The 24445-nt window shown below is 46.1% G+C and overlaps 1 protein-coding gene across 5 annotated transcripts in view; it reads left to right on the top strand.

Annotated features, from left to right (window-relative positions):
- The window catches only part of ICA1L (islet cell autoantigen 1 like), an 89887-nt gene that overhangs the window by 42797 nt on the left and 22645 nt on the right, over positions 1-24445 (top strand). For 3 of the 5 annotated variants that reach the window (XM_075317611.1, XM_075317614.1, XM_075317616.1), the window contains one exon: positions 23851-23910. The exons of the other annotated variants lie outside the window; for them this stretch is intronic. In XM_075317611.1, coding sequence (XP_075173726.1) covers positions 23851-23910 — 60 coding nt within the window. Of the gene's footprint in view, positions 1-23850; positions 23911-24445 lie in introns of those variants that run through there. 5 annotated transcript variants of the gene reach the window in all.

The raw sequence follows: 24445 nt of genomic DNA, 5'->3' as shown, positions 1-24445 counted from the left end.
GGTGTTTTCCTCCTACGCCATGAATGCTGTCCTGGACTCGGCTAGCCGTACTGCGGTAGCATCCGCCAATTCGGTGGCAGTCCGCAGGGCCATGTGGCTACGCGAATGGAAAGCAGACTCTGCTTCCAAGAAGTTCTTGACCGGTTTGCCTTTTTCTGGCGACCGATTGTTTGGCGAGCAATTGGATGAAATTATTAAGCATTCCAAGGGAAAGGACTCGTCCTTACCCCAGCCCAAACCAAAGAGACCTCAGCAACGAAAAATTCAAGCGAGGTTTCGGTCCTTTCGGCCCTCAGCCAGATCCCAATCCTCCTCATCCAACAGGCCACAGAAGAGCCAGAGGAACTCTTCTGCATGGCGGTCTAAGTCACGTCCTCCAAAGACCGCCGGAGGCACCGTCTCCAAGGCGGCCTCCTCATGACTTTCGGCCTCCCCAAACCGCATCCTCGGTCGGTGGCAGGCTCTCCCGCTTTTGCGACGCCTGGTGGCCACATGTCCAAGACCGATGGGTGAGAGACGTTCTGTCTCACGGTTACAGGATAGAGTTCAGCTCTCGTCCTCCGACTCGTTTTTTCAGAACATCTCCGCCCCCCGAGCGAACCGTTGCACTTTTTCAGGCGGTGGACACTCTGAAGACAGAAGGAGTTGTGATCCCCGTTCCCCTTCAGGAACGTGGTCGCGGTTTTTACTCCAACCTGTTCGTGGTGCCAAAAAAGGACGGTTCATTCCGTCCCGTTTTGGACCTCAAATTGCTCAACAGACATTTGAGAACCCAGGCGGTTTCGCATGGAATCCCTCCGCTCTGTCATCGCTTCGATGTCCCAAGGAGACTTCCTTGCATCAATCGACATCAGGGATGCCTATCTCCATGTGCCGATCGCACCAGAGCATCAACGCTTCCTGCGTTTCGCCATGGGGGACGACCACCTTCAGTTTGTGGCACTGCCTTTCGGCCTGGCGACAGCCCCACGGGTCTTCACCAAGGTCATGGCAGCCGTTGTGGCAGTCCTACACTCTCAGGGCCACTCGGTGATCCCGTACTTAGACGATCTCCTAGTCAAGGCACCCTCCAGGGTGGCATGTCAACACAGTCTGACCGTTGCTCTGGAGACTCTCCAGAGGTTCGGGTGGATCATCAATTTCCCAAAGTCAAAATTGACTCCGACCCAATCACTGACGTACCTCGGGATGGAGTTTCATACTCTCTCAGCGATAGTCAAGCTTCCGCTGGACAAACAGCGTTCGCTGCAAACAGGGGTGCAATCTCTCCTTCAGGCCCAGTCACACCCCTTGAGGCGCCTCATGCACTTCCTGGGGAAGATGGTGGCAGCAATGGAGGCAGTCCCCTTTGCGCAGTTTCATCTGCGTCCACTCCAATGGGACATTCTCCACAAATGGGACAGGAGGTCGACGTCCCTAGACAGGAACGTCTCTCTTTCCCTGGCAGCCAAGACCTCTCTTCAGTGGTGGCTCCTTCCCACTTCTCTGTCGAAGGGAAAATCCTTCCTGCCCCCATCCTGGGCTGTGGTCACGACGGACGTGAGTCTGTCCGGGTGGGGAGCGGTGTTTCTCCACCACAGGGCTCAGGGAACCTGGACTCCGACAGAGTCCTCCCTTCAGATCAATGTTCTGGAGATAAGGGCAGTGTATCTAGCCCTAAAAGCGTTCCATCGGTGGCTGGAGGGCAGGCAGATCCACATACAGTCGGACAACGCCACGGCGGTCGCGTACATCAACCACCAGGGAGGCACTCGCAGTCGTCAAGCCTTCCAAGAAGTTCGGCGGATTTTGCTGTGGGCGGAGGCCACAGCCTCCACCATCTCCGCGGTTCACATCCCGGGCGTAGAAAACTGGGAAGCAGACTTTCTCAGTCGCCAGGGCATGGACGCAGGGGAATGGTCTCTTCACCCGGACGTGTTTCAAGAGATCTGTTGCCGCTGGGGAACGCCAGACGTCGATCTCATGGCGTCTCGGCACAACAACAAGGTCCCGGCATTCATGGCACGGTCTCAGGATCACAGAGCTCTGGCGGCGGACGCCTTAGTTCAGGATTGGTCGCAGTTTCGACTGCCTTATGTATTTCCTCCTCTGGCAATGCTGCCCAGAGTGTTGCGCAAGATCAGGTCCGACTGCCGCCGCGCCATCCTCGTCGCTCCAGACTGGCCGAGGAGGTCGTGGTACCCGGACCTGTGGCACCTCACGGTGGGTCAACCGTGGGTGCTCCCAGACCGACCAGACTTGCTGTCCCAAGGGCCATTTTTCCATCTGAATTCTGCGGCCCTCAACCTGACTGTGTGGCCATTGAGTCCTGGCTCCTAGCGTCCTCAGGGTTATCTCAAGAGGTCATTGCCACTATGAGACAGGCCAGGAAACCAACGTCCGCCAAGATCTATCACAGGACTTGGAGGATCTTCTTAGCCTGGTGCTCTGATAAGGGTTTTACCCCCTGGCCGTTTGCCTTACCCACTTTTCTTTCCTTCCTTCAATCCGGAATGGACAAGGGTTTGTCTCTCGGCTCTCTTAAGGAACAGGTATCGGCTCTTTCCGTGTTTTTTCAAAAGCGTCTAGCTAGGCTTCCGCAGGTCCGCACGTTCCTGCAGGGAGTTTGCCACATAGTCCCACCTTACAAGCGGCCACTGGAACCCTGGGATCTCAACGGGGTTCTCCGGGCTCTTCAGAAACCACCTTTTGAGCCGCTGCGGGATGTCTCTCTATCACGTCTTTCGCAGAAGGTGGCATTTCTAGTGGCAGTTACATCACTCCGAAGAGTGTCAGAGCTGGCAGCACTGTCTTGCAAAGCCCCCTTCCTGGTATTTCACCAGGATAAGGTGGTTCTACGTCCGGTCCCGGACTTTCTCCCTAAGGTGGTGTCCCCTTTTCATCTCAATCAGGATATCTCCTTACCTTCATTTTGCCCTCATCCAATTCACCAATGTGAAAAGGATTTGCATTTGTTAGATCTAGTGAGAGCACTCCGGATCTACGTGTCTCGCACGGCGCCCCTGCGCCGTTCAGATGCGCTCTTTGTTCTTGTCGCTGGCCAGCGTAAAGGGTCGCAGGCGTCCAAGTCAACCTTGGCTCGGTGGATCAAGGAACCGATTCTTGAAGCCTACCGTTCTTCTGGGCTTCCGATTCCTTCAGGGCTGAAAGCCCATTCTACCAGAGCCGTGGGTGCGTCCTGGGCATTGCGGCACCAGGCTACGGCTCAGCAGGTGTGTCAGGCGGCTACCTGGTCTAGTCTGCACACTTTCACGAAACACTATCAGGTGCATACCTATGCTTCGGCGGATGCCAGTCTAGGTAGGCGAGTCCTTCAGGCGGCGGTTGCCCACCTGCAGGAGGGGGCCGTTGTCGGCTCTTTTTATCGGGGTATTCTTTTACCCACCCAGGGACTGCTTTTGGACGTCCCAATTGTCTGGGTCTCCCAATGGAGCGACAAAGAAGAAGGGAATTTTGTTTACTTACCGTAAATTCCTTTTCTTCTAGCTCCTATTGGGAGACCCAGCACCCGCCCCTGTTCCCTTCGGGCTGTGGTTCTTTTGTGTACACATGTTGTTCATGTTGAATTGTTCTTTTGGTTCATGGTTTCAGTTCTCCGAACATCCTTCTGATTGAATTTACCTTAGACCATATAGTTTCCTCCTTCCTGCTTTGGCACCAAAACTGATGGGCCCGTGATGCACGGGAGGGTGTATAGGCAGAGGGGAGGGGTTACACTTTTTAAAGTGTAATACTTTGTGTGGCCTCCGGAGGCAGTAGCTATACATCCAATTGTCTGGGTCTCCCAATAGGAGCTAGAAGAAAAGGAATTTACGGTAAGTAAACAAAATTCCCTTCTTTCCAGTTAAAATATAGTTTGAGATATATCGTATATACTCGAGTGTAAGCCGATCCGAGTAATATCCCCATTGTTTAGTGATGTCCCCTGCAGTAATGTGTCCATTGTTTAATAATGTCCACCTGCTGGTTCCCTTCTGTCCCCTATCATGCCGTTGTTTACACAGAATAAAAGATATTCTCACCTGTCTTCCGTTCCCATGGTGCCTCCAGCTGCTTCTTGCAGTCCGCAGGCACACAGACTCCTCCATGATAGCGTGAACTGAGCGGCCACTGTAGGATGTCGTCATGGCTTTACTACAGTTGAATGCTTTACGGCGCCATAAAGCATTCAACTGCAGTAAAGCGCTGACAGCCCCGGCAGCCCTGTTTATTGGACACGATCATGGAGGAGTGCTTCTTGTGGACCACAAGGCGCACAGACCCCACCGTGATAGCGTCCAATACACAGGGCTGCCGCTGCTGTCAGACTTTACTGCAGTTGAATGCTTTGTGGTGCCGTAAAGCATTCAACTGTACTAAAGCCATGACGACATCCTGCAGAGGCCGCTCCGTGCACTGGACTCTATCATGGAGGGGTCTGTGTGCCTGCAGATTGCAAGAAACAACTGAATGCACCGTGGACAGGAGGAGAGGTGAGAATATCTTTTATTGTGTGTAAACGACGGCACCGTGCACTGCCGTATAAGACGACCCCCGACTTTTGAGAAGCTTTTCAGGGGTTAAAAAGTCATCTTATACCCTGGAAAATACGGTAGTCGTATAACCATAAATTTTTAGAAGTTCTTCACATCTATAGGCCCTGTCACACACACAGATAAATCTTTGGCAGATCTGTGGTTGCAGTGAAATCATGGACATTTTGTTCCATTTGTACACAGCCACAAACCTGGCACTGATTGTCCACAATTTCACTGCAATCTGCCATAGATTTAGCTCTGTGTGACAGGGCCTTTAGTTGCACAGAGTCAACCAACTTCTGGCCCCTGTGAGCTGTTATTCCAGCCCAGGATGCTGTGACTACATCCCACAATTTATTTGCATTTGTTGACTTTGCCTCAGAAACGGCATTTTTTATGTCCCCCCCCCCCCCCCCACAAGTGTTCTATTGGATTAAGGTTCGGGGATTGGGCTGGCCCCTCCATAACCTCAATTTTATTCTACTGGAACGAAGATTTTGCTTGTTTACTGGTGTGATTAGGGTCGTTGTCTTGTTGAAACATCCATTTCAAGGGCATTTCTTCAGCGTAGGGCAACATGACCTCTTCAAGTATTTTGATATATGCAAACTGATCCATGATCCCTGGTATGCGGTTAATAGACCCGGCACCATAGTAAGAGAAACATACCCATATAATGATGCTTCACAGTCTTCGAGTGTCCTGCAACTTGAATTCAGAGTGTGGGAGTCGTCTGAACCACTGTCTGCTGCCCTTGGACCCAGAAAGAACAATTTTGCTTTATCGGTCCACACAATCTTTCTACATTTGTCTTTAGGCCAGTTGATATGTTCTTTGGCAAATTGTATCCGCTTCAGTATATGTTTTTGTTTTTTTTAACAGTGGGACTTTGTGGAAACTTCTTGCTAACAGATTAGCTTCACACAAGCGTCTTCTAGCTGTGATAGTACTCACAGGTAACATGAGACTGTCTCTGATCATCCTGGTGCTGGTCATTGGCTGAGCCTTTGCCATTCTGGCTATTCTTTCATCCATTCCAATGTTCTGTTTTCTTCCACGTCTCCCTGTTTTTGATTTCCTTTTTAAAACCTTTTCTTATAAACAAATTAAAGGCATCAAGGAACCTCATTGCATTGTTTCAGATCATTGTAGCTGTAGATTGTAGATTAGGGGTGTGCAATTAATTTTCCCATGGGGCCGCATGAGAAATTGGGATGGTTTTAGAGGGCCGCACTAATATAATTAACTCGGTTCTACCCAATACTGTAGAGTATACAGTGCCTACAAGTAGTATTCAACCCCCTGCAGATTTAGCAGGTTTACACATTCGGAATTAACTTGGCATTGTGACATTTGGACTGTAGATCAGCCTGTAAGTGTGAAATGCACTGCAGCAAAAAAGAATGTTATTTCTTTTTTTATTTATTTTTTTTTTTAAATTGTGAAAAGTTTATTCAGAGGGTCATTTATTATTCAACCCCTCAAACCACAAGAATTCTGTTTGGTTCCCCTAAAGTATTAAGAAGTATTTCAGGCACAAAGAACAATGAGCTTCACATGTTTTGATTAATTATCTCTTTTTCCAGCCTTTTCTGAATAATTAAGACCCTCCCCAAACTTGTGAACAGCACTCATACTTGGTCAACATGGGAAAGACAAAGGAGCATTCCAAGGCCATCAGAGGCAAGATCCTGGAGGGTCACAAGGCTGGCAAGGGGTACAAAACCCTTTCCAAGGAGTTGGGCCTACCTGTCTCCACTGTTGGGAGCATCATCCGGAAGTGGAAGGCTTATGGAACTACTGTTAGCCTTCCACGGCCTGGACAGCCTTTGAAAGTTTCCACCCGTGCCGAGGCCAGGCTTGTCCGAAGAGTCAAGGCTAACCCAAGGACAACAAGGAAGGAGCTCCGGGAAGATCTCATGGCAGTGGGGACATTGGTTTCAGTCAATACCATAAGTAACGTACTCCACCGCAATGGTCTCCATTCCAGACAAGCCCGTAAGGTACCTTTTACTTTCAAAGCGTCATGTCAAGGCTCGTCTACAGTTTGCTCATGATCACTTGGAGGACTCTGAGACAGACTGGTTCAAGGTCCTCTGGTCGGATGAGACAAAGATCGAGATCTTTGGTGCCAACCACACACGTGACGTTTGGAGACTGGATGGCACTGCATACGACCCCAAGAATACCATCCCTACAGTCAAGCATGGTGGTGGCAGCATCATGCTGTGGGGCTGTTTCTCAGCCAAGGGGCCTGGCCATCTGGTTCGCATCCATGGGAAGATGGATAGCAGGCCTACCTGGAGATTTTGGCCAAGAACCTGCGCTCCTCCATCAAGGATCTTAAGATGGGTCGTCATTTCATCTTCCAACAAGACAACGACCCAAAGCACACAGCCAAGAAAACCAAGGCCTGGTTCAAGAGGGAAAAAAAATCAAGGTGTTGCAGTGGCCTAGTCAGTCTTCTGACCTTAACCCAATTGAAAACTTGTGGAAGGAGCTCAAGATTAAAGTCCACATGAGACACCCAAAGAACCTAGATAACTTGGAGAAGATCTGCATGGAGGAGTGGGCCAAGATAACTCCAGAGACCTGTGCCGGCCTGATCAGGTCTTATAAAAGACGATTATTAGCTGTAATTGCAAACAAGGGTTATTCCACAAAATATTAAACCTAGGGGTTGAATAATAATTGACCCACACTTTTATGTTGAAAATTTATTAAAATTTAACTGAGCAACATAACTTGTTGGTTTGTAAGATTTAGGCTATGTGTCCACAGTAAAAGGTCCCTGCGGATTTTTTTGCTTGAAAATCCGCAACTTTCGCGGCAAATCCGCACCCGCGGATTTGCCGCGGATTTACCGCGGATTTACCGCGGATTTGCCGCGGATTTTGATGCGGATTTTATTTTTTTTTTTTTCCCCATTCAAAACAGAAAATCCGCACCAAATCCGCACCAAACAATTGACATGCTGCAGTTTGTTCCGCATCAAAATCCGCGGCAAAATCCGCAGCGGAAAAATCCGCAGCATGGGCACAGCATTTCCAAAATGCCATTGAAATGGCTGGGGAGTAGCTGTGCTGCAGATTTTCGGCAAATCCGCGCTAAATCCGCGTCAAAATCCGCGTCAAATCCGCGATAAATCCTGTAGCGTGGGCACGTAGCCTTTTGCATCTGTTAATAAATCCTGCTCTTGTTTGAAGTTTGCAGGCTCTAACTTATTTGCATCTTATCAAACCTGCAGGGGGTTGAATACTACTTGTAGGCACTGTATATACTATCCCTTCATAAATGAAACAGTAAGTTAAACAATATAAAGATTCAATGAAAATATGGAGGACCTAATTACATCATTATTTAATGAGAAATTGAACTTTAATGAACTTGTGATTGTTCACTTTAGAAAATTGTCAACTTTACAGAGTTTAAAAAAAACTAACATCACATCTTGACCAAAAATAGTACGTTTTTCAAAGACCGGCATCTGATCAGATCTGGGTATGAGTTTTATATAACCACCCTGTATCCACCCTTACTGGATGCGCTCAACATACTTATGTGCTCATTAAACCACTTAAAAAAGGAGCCTTAGGAAAAGACATCTGAGGTCCCGGCAGATACTGCTACACGGCAGGTATGTGGGGTCCAGCTGCAGCATCTCCCTATCGCTGATGGGCGCGTGATCAGGCCCTGTAATGGCGGTGCGCCGCTGCAGGGGGCGGGGGAGGGAGTGCGTGGTATCCGATGTAACTCCGGTACCACTAGCAGTTTTGAGCTTTTCTCTCTGCTAATAATAGGTACCAGACCCGCTTTAGTTATGTTTGAGCTATATTCATATATATTTAGAGGGTTATATATATATACATATATATATATATATATATATATATATATATAATATGTACACACGCTGTATACATACATACACATTCAGCCCCCATATACTACATCATTACACCTGTAATAAACTGCACCTCTATATACTATGCCACTATATACTACACCTGTGCTATACTACATCACTACACCCCCCCCATATACTACACCTGTGATAAACTACACCACTACACTCCTATATACTACACCTGTAATATACTACACCAATACATCACTATATACTGTTCATGTATTATACTACACCACTACATCCCCATATACTACACCTTTATTATACTACACCACTACATCACTATATACTACACCTGTAATATTCTACACCACTACATCAATATATACTACACCTGTATTATACAAACACCACTACATCACTATATACTACACCTTTATTATACTACACCACTATATACTACAACTGTAATATTCTACACCACTACCTCAATATATACTACACCTGTATTATACTACATCACTATATACTACACCTTTATTATACTACACCACTACATCACTATATATTACACCTTTATTATACTACACCACTATATACTACACCTGTAATATTCTACACCACTACATCAGTATATACTACACCTGTATTATATTACACCTCTATTTACTACACCACTCTATACTACACCTGCATTATACTACACCCCTATATACTACACTTGTATTATACTACACCCCTATATACTACACCACTACATCACTATATACTACACCTGTATTATACTACACCAGTACACCACTATATACTACAACTGTAATAAACTGCACCACTACACCTCTATATACACTTTTAGTATACTACACCACTACACCCCCATATACTACACCTGTAATTAACTACAGCACTACATCACTATATACTACACCTGTATTATACTACACCACTACATCACTATATACTACACCTGTAATATACTACACCCCTATATACTACACTTGTAATATATTACACCCTTATATACTACACCACTCTATACTACACCTGTATTATACTACACCACTACATCACTATATACTACACCTGTAATATAATACACCCCTATATATTACACCCCTATATACTACACAACTCTATACTACACCTGTATTATACTACACCACTACATCACTATATACTACACCTGTAATATACTACACCCCTATATATTACACCCCTATATACTACACCACTCTATACAACAACAGACGAAGTGGAGGAAAGCTTGACCTGCCCAATGGAATAGGTCACCACACATCCATGGAGTGCAACGATATGAAGTCCGCCAGGTGGACTATAACTTGAATAGAAGGAAAAGATATCGGCACATCCAATGTAAAATAATTTCTTTCTTTATTTTCACATGGTATTAAAAAAAAGTCCATCCATATTCAGAAGACTCTGACGCGTTTCTGATGCCAAAGAGCATCCTTAATCATAGGCTAACATTTTTAGTAAGCTCTAGACATTTGTAGGCAAAGTTCAGCAATATAGTTTAGAGACAATTAGTAACACATGATTAAAATCACACACTAAAGACAAAAAAATGGGATTGGACAAAAAGGGGGAAGGGATTGTGAAACACCGTAGTATACAGTATCTCATATAAAGTACCATTAATAACATTTTAGCAACGACATAAGGCAAGTCATATTTAATCTCATTATAATTGCAACAAGCTATGTGACTGAACACATTGGAGAGAGAAGAGAAAAAAAAGGGGGGGAATTTTTCCTCTTTTCTTTTTATTCAATATATACGTATAATATAAATAATTTCTATAGTTCATACCTTCTGGAAATTTAGTTTTTAATGTAAGGATCCAATAAGCTTCCCTCAAAGCTTTTCATCCTGTTACCACCTCTAGTGGATGCATTGACTTTCTCAATCGCAAAAAAGGAGAAGCTATCCAACCTTCCCCTATGTGCAGTTATAAAATGTTTGGCAGCTCCTGAATATGAAGCATTGCCATTATTGATATTTGCAATGTGTTCAGCCACACTTTTTTTACTTTGCGAGACGTATATCCGACATAGCGCAATTCACATGTTGCACATTCAATACAATAAATCGCATGGTCTGTATCACAGTTGATAAAAGAATGTATCGTATGCGTCTTACCATAAGGAAGTGAAATCATAGTTTTTCTATTTTGGGCAAAAGGACATACATTACATCTAGATCCCCCACATCTATAAAAAACCCTTCACTTGCAACCAATGCTGTTGTCGGTTTACTGTTGAAAAAAAGCTTTGGGAAAGTACTGTATTTTTCACTTTATAAGACACACTTTTCCTCCCAAAAATTTTGGAGGAAAATGGGGGGTGCGTCTTATAATCCGAATATAGCGGTACCTGGGTGTCCTGTCTGTGCGGCGATCGGGCGGCCGGGTACCCGTGGCTGCGTGCGGGCGGCAGTCGGGTCCTGTGTGCGGACGGCAGGCAGTCGGGTCCTGTGTGCGGGCGGCAGGCAGTCAGGTCCTGTGTGCGGGCGGCAGGTAGTCGGGTCCTGTGTGCGGGCGGCAGGCAGTCGGGTCCTGTGTGCGGGCGGCAGGCAGTCGGGTCCTGTGTGCGGGCGGCAGGCAGCCGGGTGTTGTGTGCGGCGTCAGCCGGGTGCTGTGTGCGGGCGGTAGGCAGCCGGGTGCTGTGTGCGGGCGGCAGGCAGCTGGGTGCGGGCGGCAGGCAGCCGGGTGCTGTGTGCGGGCGGCAGGCAGCCGGGTGCTGTGTGCGGGCGGCAGGCAGTCGGGTCCTGTGTGCGGGCGGCAGGCAGTCGGGTCCTGTGTGCGGGCGGCAGGCAGTCGGGTCCTGTGTGCGGGCGGCAGGCAGTCGGGTCCTGTGTGCGGGCGGCAGGCAGTCGGGTCCTGTGTGCGGGCGGCAGGCAGCCGGGTGCTGTGTGCGGGCGGCAGGCAGCTGGGTGCGGGCGGCAGGCAGCCGGGTGCTGTGTGCGGGCGGCAGGCAGCCGGGTGCTGTGTGCGGGCGGCAGGCAGTCGGGTCCTGTGTGCGGGCGGCAGGCAGTCGGGTCCTGTGTGCGGGCGGCAGGCAGTCGGGTCCTGTGTGCGGGCGGCAGGCAGTCGGGTCCTGTGTGCGGGCGGCAGGCAGTCGGGTCCTGTGTGCGGGCGGCAGGCAGCCGGGTGCTGTGTGCGGGCGGCAGGCAGCTGGGTGCGGGCGGCAGGCAGTCGGGTCCTGTGTGCGGGCGGCAGGCAGCCGGGTGCTGTGTGCGGGCGGCAGGCAGCTGGGTGCGGGCGGCAGGCAGTCGGGTCCTGTGTGCGGGCGGCAGGCAGCCGGGTGCTGTGTGCGGGCGGCAGGCAGTCGGGTCCTGTGTGCGGGCGGCAGGCAGTCGGGTCCTGTGTGCGGGCGGCAGGCAGTCGGGTCCTGTGTGCGGGCGGCAGGCAGTCGGGTCCTGTGTGCGGGCGGCAGGCAGCCGGGTGCTGTGTGCGGGCGGCAGGCAGCTGGGTGCGGGCGGCAGGCAGCCGGGTGCTGTGTGCGGGCGGCAGGCAGCCGGGTCCAGTGTGCGGGCGGCAGGCAGCCGGGTCCAGTGTGCGGGCGGCAGGCAGCCGGTTCCAGTGTGCGGCGGCAGGCAGCCGGGTCCAGTGTGCGGGCGGCAGGCAGCCGGGTCCTGTGTGCGGGCGGCAGGCAGCCGGGTCCTGTGTGCGGGCGGCAGCCGGGTGCCGCCTCACATAGGCACCCGCACGCAAGCACAGGTACCCGGTCGCTTGCACGCAGGGTGGGCGGGCAGCCTGCTGGCTGTCACTCTGTGCGTGCGGGGCGGGCGGCTGTGCAGCAAATTACCCAGTTTGTCCGCGGTCCCAGTTTCAAATGATGGCGCCAGGAGCGAGCGCGTGCGCAGATGGAGCCCTCGGATGAGAGCTCCATCTGCGCATGCGCTGCTCCAGGCGCCATCATTTGATCCGGGACCGCGGACACTGAGACACTCACTGCACCAGCCTGCTGCACGACTCACTCGCTGCCACCACCACCACCACGGACCCCGCGGCTCCTGCCACCACGGTGTCCCGCGGCTCCTGCCACCCCGGACACCGCCTGCCACCACTGCACCTGCCACCACGGACGCCACCGCACCTGCCACCACGGACCCCGCTGCCACTTATCCGCCGCGCCTGCCAGCACAGCCTCTGCCTGCTGTGACCCTGCTTCACCACCACTGCTGCCCCCCTCCGGTAAGAGAACACTGGAGTATAAGACGGACCCCATTTTTCTTTTTTTTTTACCTTTTTTTTTATGTCTAAATTTGGGGTGCATCTTATAATCCGGTGCGTCTTATAAAGTGAAAAATATGGTATATTTCCCAAGGATCGACCTCGTCTTGCCACACACATGCAACTATTTTTTAGTACCTTTCCCAGGATGTCATCCTGATTGACAACAGGCAAATATTTGAGAATTATTGCTTTTATTTGCTGAAAATGAACACTATGTGCTGTAGAGAAAATTTTCTCTGATTTTTGTCAGAATGAGCCCTGGGAAGTTGGTGATTATTATAAAGTGCATTCTGTCTAGAACGACTACGTACGATATTGCATGTGTGATTTAGGGCAGTAGTACAGTAACCTCTCTCTTTTAATCGTTTTTTTATTATTAAACTCTCCCTATCAAAGCTGGCATCACTAGAACATAGGCGTCTTGCCCGCATGAATTCTCCATGTGGTATTGCATTGATTGTGTGACGGGGATGATTACTTGAGGCAAGTTTACCTGCGGTTTCTTTCCTATAAAGACAAGAATTAACTGAATTTGTACAAGGATCACCAGTGAATGTAATATCCGAAAAAGGGACTTGTGGGCCACCATGACTATAGGTAAAACTTAAATTTAAATCATTTTGGTTCAGAAACTCCAAGAAGTGAGGCACGGCCGCCATGTCGCCCGACCAGACAAAGATCAAGTCGTCGACATAGCGGCCGAACCAAACTATATTAGCAAAAAATGGATTGGTATCCGCAAAGAGAAATATTTCCTCCCACCAAGCCATATATAATATAGCTAAAGTGGGGGAGAATTTCGAGCCCATCGGGGCGCCCTCTACTTGTAAGAACATAGGAACAATTTTTTCATGTTTGATTCATCTGAGTAGATAATTCGTGACTTTCAAAACATAACTGATAAATTCCTCACTGTAATTACCGTATTTCCTCAAATGGTGACCAATAGCCAGTACCGCTAGTTGGTGGGGTATAACGGAGTATAAATTCCCCACATCAATTGTCAAAAATCTATAATGCTGTTGCCAAACAAAATTATCAAAGCATTTCAGCACTGCACTGGTGTCCTTTAGAAAGCCAGGGACTCTAATGGTTAATGGCTGTAAAACACCATCCAGCCATGAACTAATACCCTCATTTAAGGAATGTATCCCTGCAACTATAGGTCGAAGTGGAGGAGGAAAGATGTCTTTGTGCAATTTTGGCAACCCATGAAAAATGGGAGTTACAGGATGATCAGGCAAAAAAACTTTTTTTATATTTAGACTGAAAAAAAAAAATTAGTGCAATACCTGCCTCCACTAACCGCTTTAAGTCCTCTTTATATTTCCCTGAGGGATCATTAGAAAGGCGTACATATGTTCTAGAATTGGAAAAAATAGACATAACCTGTGTGGCATAAAGAATGGAGTCCAATACAACCACACAGCCTTCCTTGTCACTCTGGCGTATAACAATGTTTTTATTGTGCTGCAATTCATGTAATGCTTTAAATTCATTTTTGTCAAAATTTTTGAACCGATTATCTGTAGAGGATTCCTCATGCAACCTCACTAGATCCCTCTCAACTAAGGATTGAAAGAGATCCAGCGATGGAACACGAGACTCCAAAGGATAATATATATTATTTTTGTATTGCAAATTACCATCAAAGCAAACAAGGGGAGGCTGTGAGCTGCCTTCACTATGCAGGCTTTCTAAGGCCAGCAGTGCAGATTGTTCAGAAAACAACATACCAGATTTTACAATGGAATCAGAAGAATCCTCATCAATGACATTAGTTACAGGCGCAGACATTGAATCACTTTCTTCTTTAAAGGGAAGGTGTCGCGGTTTTTTATTTTTGTATTAAAAATAGTGATTATGAAATCAAGTATTTCTAATACAAAATGAAAATCGCAGCTTATTTAGTTTTTATTTAATTCTTATTTTACTGGGGGCTGCCATGCTGGGTTTGCTGTGTGTAACGACAGTAACTCATTCCTTTATGGCAGCCCCTGTGCATAGAGAACAGTGGTCGGAATCTGACCCCTTCAGTAACGTTACAGTGGACGTCTGCTGTGACCTGGACGTGCCACCTGGGCTGTCCAGATCACAGCAGAGGGAGGAGATCAGCGCCATTATTGTGGAGCTCACAGCGTGTGCTGTTTGCTCCACTTTACCCCTGCCAACCACCGGGATGTGTGAGTAGGTGCCGCCTCCCGTCCCCTCCCCTCTTCTCCCCCCTTCTATCCCCGTTACCGTCTCCGATGACATCCCATCCCTCCGTTCTCCCCAGCCCCTGCTCTGCTCCCGCTACTGCCGCCGCCCCTCCCCCCTGCCGTTACCGTCTCCAATGACACCTCCCTCCGTTCTCCCAAGCCCCCGCTCTGCCCGCTGCCGCAGCTCCCCCAGCTCTGCCCGCCGCCGCAGCTCCCCCCGCTCTGCCCGCCACTGCTGTGTGTGTGTGTGTGTGTGTGGCACAAGGTCCCCATCAGGGGTGATTGTGTGTGTGTGTGTGTGTGTGTGTGTGCGTGCGCGTGTGAGTACCTGTGTGTGTACCGGTGATACTGTCTGCAGGGTTGTGTATTTAATCCTATCCTGTGTGATACTGTCTGCACGGCTATGTATCTAATCCTGTCGTGTGATACTGTCTGCTGAGCCGTGTATCTAATCCTATGTTGTGTGATACTGTCTGCTGAGCAGTGTATCTAATCCTATCCTGTGTGATACTGTCTGCTGAGCTGTGTATCTAATCCTCTCCTATGTGATACTGTCTGCACGGCTGTGTATCTAATCCTATCCTGTGTGATACTGTCTGCACGGCTGTGTATCTAATCCTGTCGTGTGATACTGTCTGTACGGCTGTGTATCTAATCCTGTCCTGGGTGATACTCCTGCTGTCCTTGGTGACACTTTAGACATTTGTGGTCATCAACAAAATGGCTCTGCACTGTGTCTCTACATGTCATTCTCTGTTATCTGTTGTAAACACTCAGATTAGGAGGGGGGAGGCGTGCCATCACACACAGGAGAGCAGACTCCGCCCACTTTACTGCAGGCTGTAATGTGAGTTTTTTATACAGTGAGATTTCTGTAGGATTTCAGCAGCTGCTCCCCCTAGTGTTTAACAGTGGAAAATATCAAACTTTTTAATTTTTTTTTTTATATTTTGCTCAATTAAAAATAAATAATATTTAAGCAACATTAAAACATTATTACTTTACATTTTTTCAGTTATTGAACTTTTTTTTTTTTTTTTTTGATGATACCTTCCCTTTAAAGAAATGTCTCAAGCGTAAGAAGATGTGCAAATTTATTTACGTCTCTAATAGTTTCAAAAGGACTAAACCCTTTAGCAGGGTCAAAATGTAATCCTTTGAGAGAATATTCATCTGAGTATCTGAGAGAATAGTTGGGGTTAATATGCATATACTGGGCCATTGATGATTTAATCTCTCTTCTTCGGACCTCTGGGTGGATTTTTCCTCCTGATGTTTCCTAGAGGATCTTCTACCTCCTCGTCTACCACTCTGTTTTTTGATTGACGCTTTTTTGGTATGGCTCCCTGATCAGCAGATGAAAAATCTGAGCCATAATCAGTGGAATCATGATCAGATGAAGAAAACGAAACATGTCTAGCTCTGTTGTCAAATTCAGGCCCATTTTGATTATGTTTCAAAATAGACTTATTTTTAAAGATATTCTGTGATCTTTTCCAAGTATACACTGTTGTTACTGTAGTCCCATACATCACGTTACAATTTTTTCTGTTTAGTTTTTATAATGTGATCCTCCAAAGAAGATAAATTGTCAGTCATTTTTTTATTGAGACGAATATATTCCTCTGTTTCTTTTTTATCAGCAATAGATGCAAAAACATCACCAATATCTTTTTTAAGATTGTCCAATTTTTTTTCTTCATAAAGGCCCCGTTACACGCGTCGATTTATCGGGCGATATGTCGTCGGTGTCACGGATTCCGTGACGCACATCCGGCATCATTCGTGACGTCGTTGCGTGTGACACCTACTAGCAACTCTGAACAATTGCAAATAGGATGAAAATCGTGGATAGCGCACACGTCGTTCATTTTTAAAAAATTGTTCGCTTTGGGGAAGCAGCCGACATATTCCGTTTGACACCCTGCCAACGTCGAACAACATTCAAACGACCGCCTGGGTTCAATAATATATCGTTGATCGCTGATGTGTCGATTTTGAGATCGTTTCGTGTGACAGCAAATAAACGACCTATAAGAGATACCAGCAAATCGTAAATACAATCTGGGCGTGTCACGTCGCACATGCGATCGCACAATAAATCGACGCGTGTAACGGGGCCTTAAGAACAGATTAATCCCATAAGTTCCAAAGAGCATTTGCTCAAAATATGGTTCCATTTCTCCTGGAATTCATCCGAAAAAACTGTTGTGGGAATTTTTTTAATGCGAAGTCCTCTGGGGATCAAGGCTCTGTCTATATAATTTTTCAGAGCGTTTTATCTAACTGATTTAAAGGTGCCTTGAAGATCTGAAGTCCCCATTACAAAATCACTGGGGTCTTTGAACATTTGTGCAATTCTTTCATAGCGCTTGTCCATGATATACTGACGGTGTTCTCACAATAAAAATTTAGAATAATAGAGAATAATTCGTGTGTGTGTGTGTATATATATATAATATATATATATATATATATATATATAAGATGGTGACCAAATAGTAAAAACAGTCAATGTGCAAATAATTCCAGGATCCTTATTCCAGGATCTGCTTCTAGATCCGCAAGCGGAGCTTCCCAAGCAGGCGGTGGTACAACAGCAGACTAGGTGGAGGAAAGCTTGACACGCCCAATGGAATAGGTCACCACACAGCCATTGAGTGCAACGATATGAAGTCCGCCAGGTGGACTATAACTTGAATAGAAGGAAAGGATATCGGCACATCCAACGTAAAATAATTTCTTTCTTTATTTTCACATGGTATTAAAAAAGTCCATCCATATTCAGAAGACCTCGTAAAATAAAAAAAACGTGTGGCTGAACACATTGCAAATATCAATAATGGCAATGCCTCATACTCAGGTGCTGCCAAACATTTTATAACTGCACATAGGGGAAGGTTGGATAGCTTCTCCTTTTTTGCTATTGAGAAAGTCAATGCATCCACTAGAGGTGGTAACAGGATGAAAAGCTTTGAGAGAAGCTTATTGGATCCTTACATTAAAAACTAAATTTCCAGAAGGTATGAACTATATATTAGATTAGATTAGATTATAGATTTATATTCTATACACATTTATATATACATATATATATAATAAAAAGAAAAGAGGAAAAATTCCCCCCTTTTTTTTTTTCTCTTCTCTCTCCAATGTGTTCAGTCACATAGCTTGTTGCAATTATAATGAGGTTAAATATGACTTGCTCTATGTCGTTGCTGAAATGTTATTAATGGTACTTTGAGATACTGTATGTCTTCTCCTGCCAGGCGGGAACTTTTCAAATGATACACGCGCGCCATACTGATGACATCAGGGCGCGAGTGTGTCACAGAGAAAGGTGTCTATACAAATCAAAGTGAAGAGGGGGTTAATGCCGCGCATCAGCTAAAATGAAGATGTAGCACGTTGATGTTATAAACGTATTCTTTTATTCCATCGGTCTACGCGTTTCGAGGATACACCTCTTCTTCAGAGTCATAGACTATGTTGATGCACTGGTCCTGAAGAAGAGGTGTATCCTCGAAACGCGTAGACCGATGGAATAAAAGAATACGTTTATAACATCAACGTGCTACATCTTCATTTTGGCTGATGCGCGGCATTAACCCCCTCTTCACTTTGATTTGTATGCACATCCTTGTGGGGCTGCAGCAGACGCCTTCATCCTATGCTCTATCAGTGGTTGTGACTATCTCACAACCTTTTCAGGTGAGTGTATTTTTCCTGATCTACCTCACTGATCTGTTGGTATTACACTATCAGCGCTCCTTATTTTTCAGAGAAAGGTGTCTGGCAGGGAACAGAGGAGAGATTCCTGCGTTCCGCTGCCTACAATGTGCGGAGCTGCAGGATCGCTCCCTGCCCGGCACGCTGCTTGTGATGAGTGCGATCTGACCAGGGGCCCCCGGAGCCTGCAGCTCCGGACAACAGGTCAGATTGCCCTCATCACTAACCGGCGCGCAAGGACACCCTGAACCAGGCGGGCCGGTCACAGAGAGTAGGCGGGCTGGATGTGACCCGGGGGCCGCCCCTTGCCCAGGTCTGTTGTAGATGAACAGCCAATCATTGTCTGCACTTCTTTATAAGTTTTACTCTCTCCAATCAACTTTTTAATTAACCCCATTACGACCGCGTTACGTTTTAAAACGGCACCAAAAAAGGGTACTTATTCCTTTCTGCCGTTTTAAAACGGCGGGCAGAAAAAAGGGTCTAGCGCCCCCCAGCGTCAGAAAATCTCCGGGGTTTCAGCTACCGGGGGTAGCTGAGACCCTGGAGATCATGATTCGGGCCGGTTTTTCCGGTCCCCAGTCACGTGATGACCGGTATACACCGTATACCGATCATCAAGTTATAGTAAATGACCGCGCCGGTAAAAAATGATTTATCTCCCATCTGGCATGATCAAACATGTCAGATGGGAGATAAATCTCTTTCTCGGTTCCCTCCGGTCCCCTCGGTATCCCCAAAGTGCCCCCCCCGACCCCCAACCCCCTCCCGAAAATCCAAGATGGCCGTGCGCACCGCCGATCACAGCAGCGCGCCGGCCACATTCACACTGTTCCTATGGTTTCTGTCATATGTGCCATAACACATGCGACAGAAACCTGCTCCCTAGGCCCTGCCAGGTCCCCCCCTATCCCCCACCTATCCCCCCCGGTGTTCCCCGGTGTCATACATACCTGTCGGAGCGCTGATCCCCCGCGGCCCCCTCCTCCGGCTCCTTCTCAGCAGACGCCGGTCACATGTGCAGAGCAGCTGACAGCTTCCTGTGTTCAGGACGCTGGCTGCTGCTGCTGCTCGGCACTTTGCAGTTGTGACCCGGGGAGGGTGGGTGCAGATTGTTTGCACCCACTCTCCTCAAATGGAGGGTCCTCACACCTAGAAAATGGGGGATACGTTCCCTGAACGTGTCCCCCATATTCTAGAAGGTCCAGAATCGACGTGGGACGTCCAAATGGATTACAGCGGATTTTTTTTTTCTTTTCAATAAATTGGCTAATCAGGGAATGTTTTGGGGAGTGTTTTTTCAAATAATTTTTTTTTTGTTGTCAATTTTTTTTTTTTTATTACTGTCAATTAGTTATGTTGGGTATCTGATAGACGCCGTGACATAACTAATTGCTGGGCTTGATGCCAGGTGACATTACACATCTGGCATCAACCCCATTTATTACCCCGTTTGCCAACGCACCAGGGCGCGGGATGAGCTGGGGCGAAGCACCAGAATTGGCGCATCTAATGGATGCGCCATTTCTGGGGCGGCTGCGGCCTGCTATTTTTAGGCTGGGAAGAGTCCAATAACCATGGCTCTTCCCATCCTGAGAATACCAGACCCCAGCTGTCAGCTTCACCTTGGCTGGTGATCTAATTTGGGGGGACCCCACGTTTGTTTTGTTTTTTTTAATTATTTATTTATAAATAATTAAAAAAAAAAAACAGCTTGGGGAGCCCTCCAAATTGATCACCAGACAAGATGAAGCTGTCAGCTGTGGTTTGCAGGCTACAGCTGTCTGTTTTACCCTAGCTGGCTATCAAAAATAGGGGGGACCCCACGTCATTTATTTTAATTATTTTTTTTCTTTTGGGCTAAATACAAGGCTAGGCACCCTTTAGTGCCACATGAAAGGCACTAAAGGGCGCCAGCTTAGAATCTGCAGAGGGGGGTGGACATTATATATATGTTTGACATCTATCCATTCATCCATTGTAGCATTTTACGCTGTGTGCCCACAATCAGGGTTTGCAGCGTTTTGGGCGCAGAGTGTTTTCCCTGCGTCCATAACGCTGCGTTGTGCAGTAGAAGCACAGTGGAAGGATTTTTAGAAATCCCGTGCCCACTGTGTTTCTTTTCTCTGCAGCATAAACCGACCTGTGGCGCAGCTTCCCGAGCCTCAGCATGTCAATTTATGCTGCGGAGATGAGTGTTTTCTGCAGGTAGAATAGAGCCAAAGTCCACAGCAGCTTGAACCCAAATCGTGGGCATGGGCAGCTGCGTTCTCCCGTGGACAACACTCACATCTCTGCAGGAAGGCTGACACTGTGTACTAGCAACATTTTTGTGAAGTACCTGTGGATTCAAAATGCTTACTATACTCCTGAATAAAATCCTTGAGGGGTCTAGTTTCCAAAATGAGGTCACTTGTGGGGGGTTTCTGATGTATAGGTACCCAAGGGACCCTGCTAATGTGACATGGTGCGCGCAATTTACTTCAACTTTTCCAGAATTCAAATGGTGCTCTTTCCATTCCAAGCCCTCCCATTTATCCAAACAAAGGTTTTTGGCCACATGTGGGGTATCCCTGCGCTCACAAGAAATTAGATAACCTGTGGAGTACACGTTTTGTTGTTGCCTCTTGAAAAAGTGAGAAATGTGTCGCTAAATCAACATTTTTGTGAAAAAAATGAAAATTTCAATATGGCAACCTAAGCTTATCAAATTCTGTGAAGTATTCGTGGATTCAAAATGCTCAATATACACCTCGATAAAAGCCTTGAGGTGTCTTGTTTCCAGAATGGGGTCACTTGTGGGGGACCTCCACTGTTTAGGCACCTTAGGGGCTTTCCAAATGTGACATAGCGTCCGCTAATTATTCCAGCCAATTGTTCAGTCAAATGGCACTTTTTCCCTTCCGAGCCCTGCTGTGCACCCAAACAGTTGATTTCCACTACACATAAGGTATCAGCATACTCAGGAGAAATTGCACAATAAATTTTATGCTGATAGTTTTCCGTGTACTCTTGTTAAAAAAAAGCTATCTGGTTGAAGTAACAATTTTGTGGTAAAAATATATTTTTTTTATTTTCACAGCTCAACATTATAAACTTTTGTGAAGCACCTGGGGGTTCAGGGTACTCGCCAAACATCTAGATAAATTCCTTGTGGGGTCTATTTTCCAGAATGGGGTCACTTGTGGGGGACCTCCACTGCTTAGCCACCTCAGGGGCTCTCCTAATGCAACATGGCGTCCGCTATTGATTCCAGCCAATTTTGCAGTCAAGTTGCACTCCTTCTCTTCCGAGCCCTGCAGTGTGCCCAAACAGTTGATTTCCACCACGTACAAGATATCACCAAACTCAGGAGAAATTGCGCAATAAATTTCATGGTGATTTTTTTCCTGTTACCCTTGTGAAAAAAAAAGCTACCTGGTTGAAGTAACAATTTTGTGGTAAAATTTTATTTTTTATTTTCATGGCTCAACATTATAAACTTCTGTAAAGCACCTGGAGGTTCAGGGTACTCACCAAACATCTAGATAAATTCCTTGAGGGGCCTAGTTTCCAATATGGGGTCACTTGTGGTGGTTTTTTGCTGTTTACATACCTTAGGGGTCCTCCAAATGCGACATGGTGCCCGCAATCTTTTTCAGCCAAATTTCCTTTCCAAAATTCAAATATTGCTCCTTCCGTTCCAAGCCCTCCCAATTCTCCAAACAAAGGTTTCAGACCACAAGTGAGGTATCACCGCGCTCATAAAAAAGTGGGTAACAAACATTGGGGTGAAGTTTTTGGAATTACCTCTTGAAAAAGTGAAAAAAGTGATGCTAAAGCAACATTTTTTAGAAAAAAATGAAAATTTTCAATGTGACAATGTAACGTTATCAAAATCTGTGAAGTACCTGTGGATCCAAAATGCTCACTATACCCCTAGATAGAAGCCTTGAGGGGTCCACTTTCCAAAATGGCGTCACTTGTGAGGGGTTTCTTCTGTTTAGGTACCTTAGCGGACCTGTAAATGCAACATGGTGCCCGCAATCTATTTCAGCCAAATTTGCTTTCCAAAATTCAAATATTGCTGCTCCTGTTCCGAGCCCTCCCATTTGTCCAAACAAAGGTTTCTGACCACATGTGGGGTGTTGGCGCGTTCATAAGAAAGTGGGTAACAAGTTTTGGGGTTCATTTTGTTGTGTTATTTCTTCTAAAAGTGAATAAATTTGGGGTAGAGCAACATTTTAGGTAAAATTTTATTTTTTGCTTTTTTTCATTCCACTTTGCTTTAGTTCCTGTGAAGCACCTGAAGGGTTAATAAACTTCTTGGATGTGGTTTTGAGTACTTTGAGGGGTGCTGTTTTGAGAATGGTGTCACTTTTGGGTATTTTCTGTCACCTGGGCCTCTCAAAGTCACTTCAAATGTGATGTGGTCCCTAAAAAAATGGTTTTGTGAATTTTGTTGAAAAAATGGGAAAATTGCAGATTAACTTTGACCCCTTCTAACTTCCTAACCCCAAAACATTTTGTTTGAGAAATTGCGCTAATGTAAAGTAGACAAGTGGGAAATGTTATTTATTAACTGTTTTGTGTGACATAACTCTCTGGGTTAAGGGCATAAAAATTAAAAGTTTGAAAATTGCAAAATTTTCATCAAATTTCCGATTTTTTCACAAATAAAAGCAAAAAATATCGTTCTAAATTTATAACTATCATGAAGTACAATATGTCACGAAAAAACAATGTCAGAATAACCGGGATCCGTTGAAGCGTTCCAGAGTTATAACCTCATAAAGTGACACTGGTCAGAATTGCAAAAAATGGCCTGGGCATTAAGGACAAAACTGGCTCCGTCCTTAAGGGGTTAAAGTGCTGGCTTCAGCCTTAAATAAGGGCCACCTGATTCACACCGGTTTCTTCACAGAATGATTGACCGCACTAATTTACCTCCACACTGCTATTATTTTGAACACCCCCCTTTCAATTAATTATTCAAATGCGCAGATTCAAAAACCTGCAGATCATGAATGTGGAGTCTGGTGGTTTTCTAAGAATCTACTCCACCAAATGGTAAATTGTTTGACATGTGGTGATACAATTTATACCAAAAACAGTGAATAATCTGGTTAGTCATATTGGACTGCTATTATTTTGAACACAACTGTATGAATTCATCCTGAATATTGTATAAAATAACTGGCTCCACCTGCGTGATGACAGAAAGAAGGACATAATGACAAGCTGATGATGTAAGATTGTATTGTCCAGTACTGTAGCCTCTCATGGTACAATCCTCTAATAAATGTGCTCCTACAGATAATGTGAATAGCAAACTATTTAATTTGGAGAATCCAGAAAAGAATAATACTCAAAAGGGTAAGTGTATTCCTCCCTGCATGACGCTATAAACCCATGTGTGGACTATAACAGCAAGTCTAAGTGAGACAAGAAAAGATATATTTACTAAATCTCAGTGTCTTTAGTTAATATTATAATGCTTGATTAAGCTCGATCATATCACTGCCTATGTTGACATATACAGTAGACATTGCTACTTAGTAACAATCATCCAGGTTGAAGCAATGAAAATCTCAGATTTTTTTGTATTTTGGAAAACTGTTACGTGTAAAGTGACTCAAAAATAGCATTTCCAATATTCATATGCAGTATATGTGCCCCCTGAAAATATACTATATATGTGCATCTGTTCCTATCAGCTGTAAACTGTATCTTATCCACCTAACATTTTTCGTTTTGCACTTTAAAATTGCACATTTATTTTTACTAATTTTGCTGAGAAGTCCACATTTATCTTTGTCTAATAATCCATGTATTTTTACAGCGAGCAATTAAATCTATCCTTCTGCATGTCTGTATTTAATTCAAGCATCATTACATCTATAAACTGAAG

The sequence above is a fragment of the Anomaloglossus baeobatrachus genome, chromosome 7 (genome assembly GCF_048569485.1).
Source record: "Anomaloglossus baeobatrachus isolate aAnoBae1 chromosome 7, aAnoBae1.hap1, whole genome shotgun sequence".
Classification (NCBI taxonomy): domain Eukaryota; kingdom Metazoa; phylum Chordata; class Amphibia; order Anura; family Aromobatidae; genus Anomaloglossus; species Anomaloglossus baeobatrachus.
This window is presented reverse-complemented; position numbering and strand designations above follow the sequence as displayed.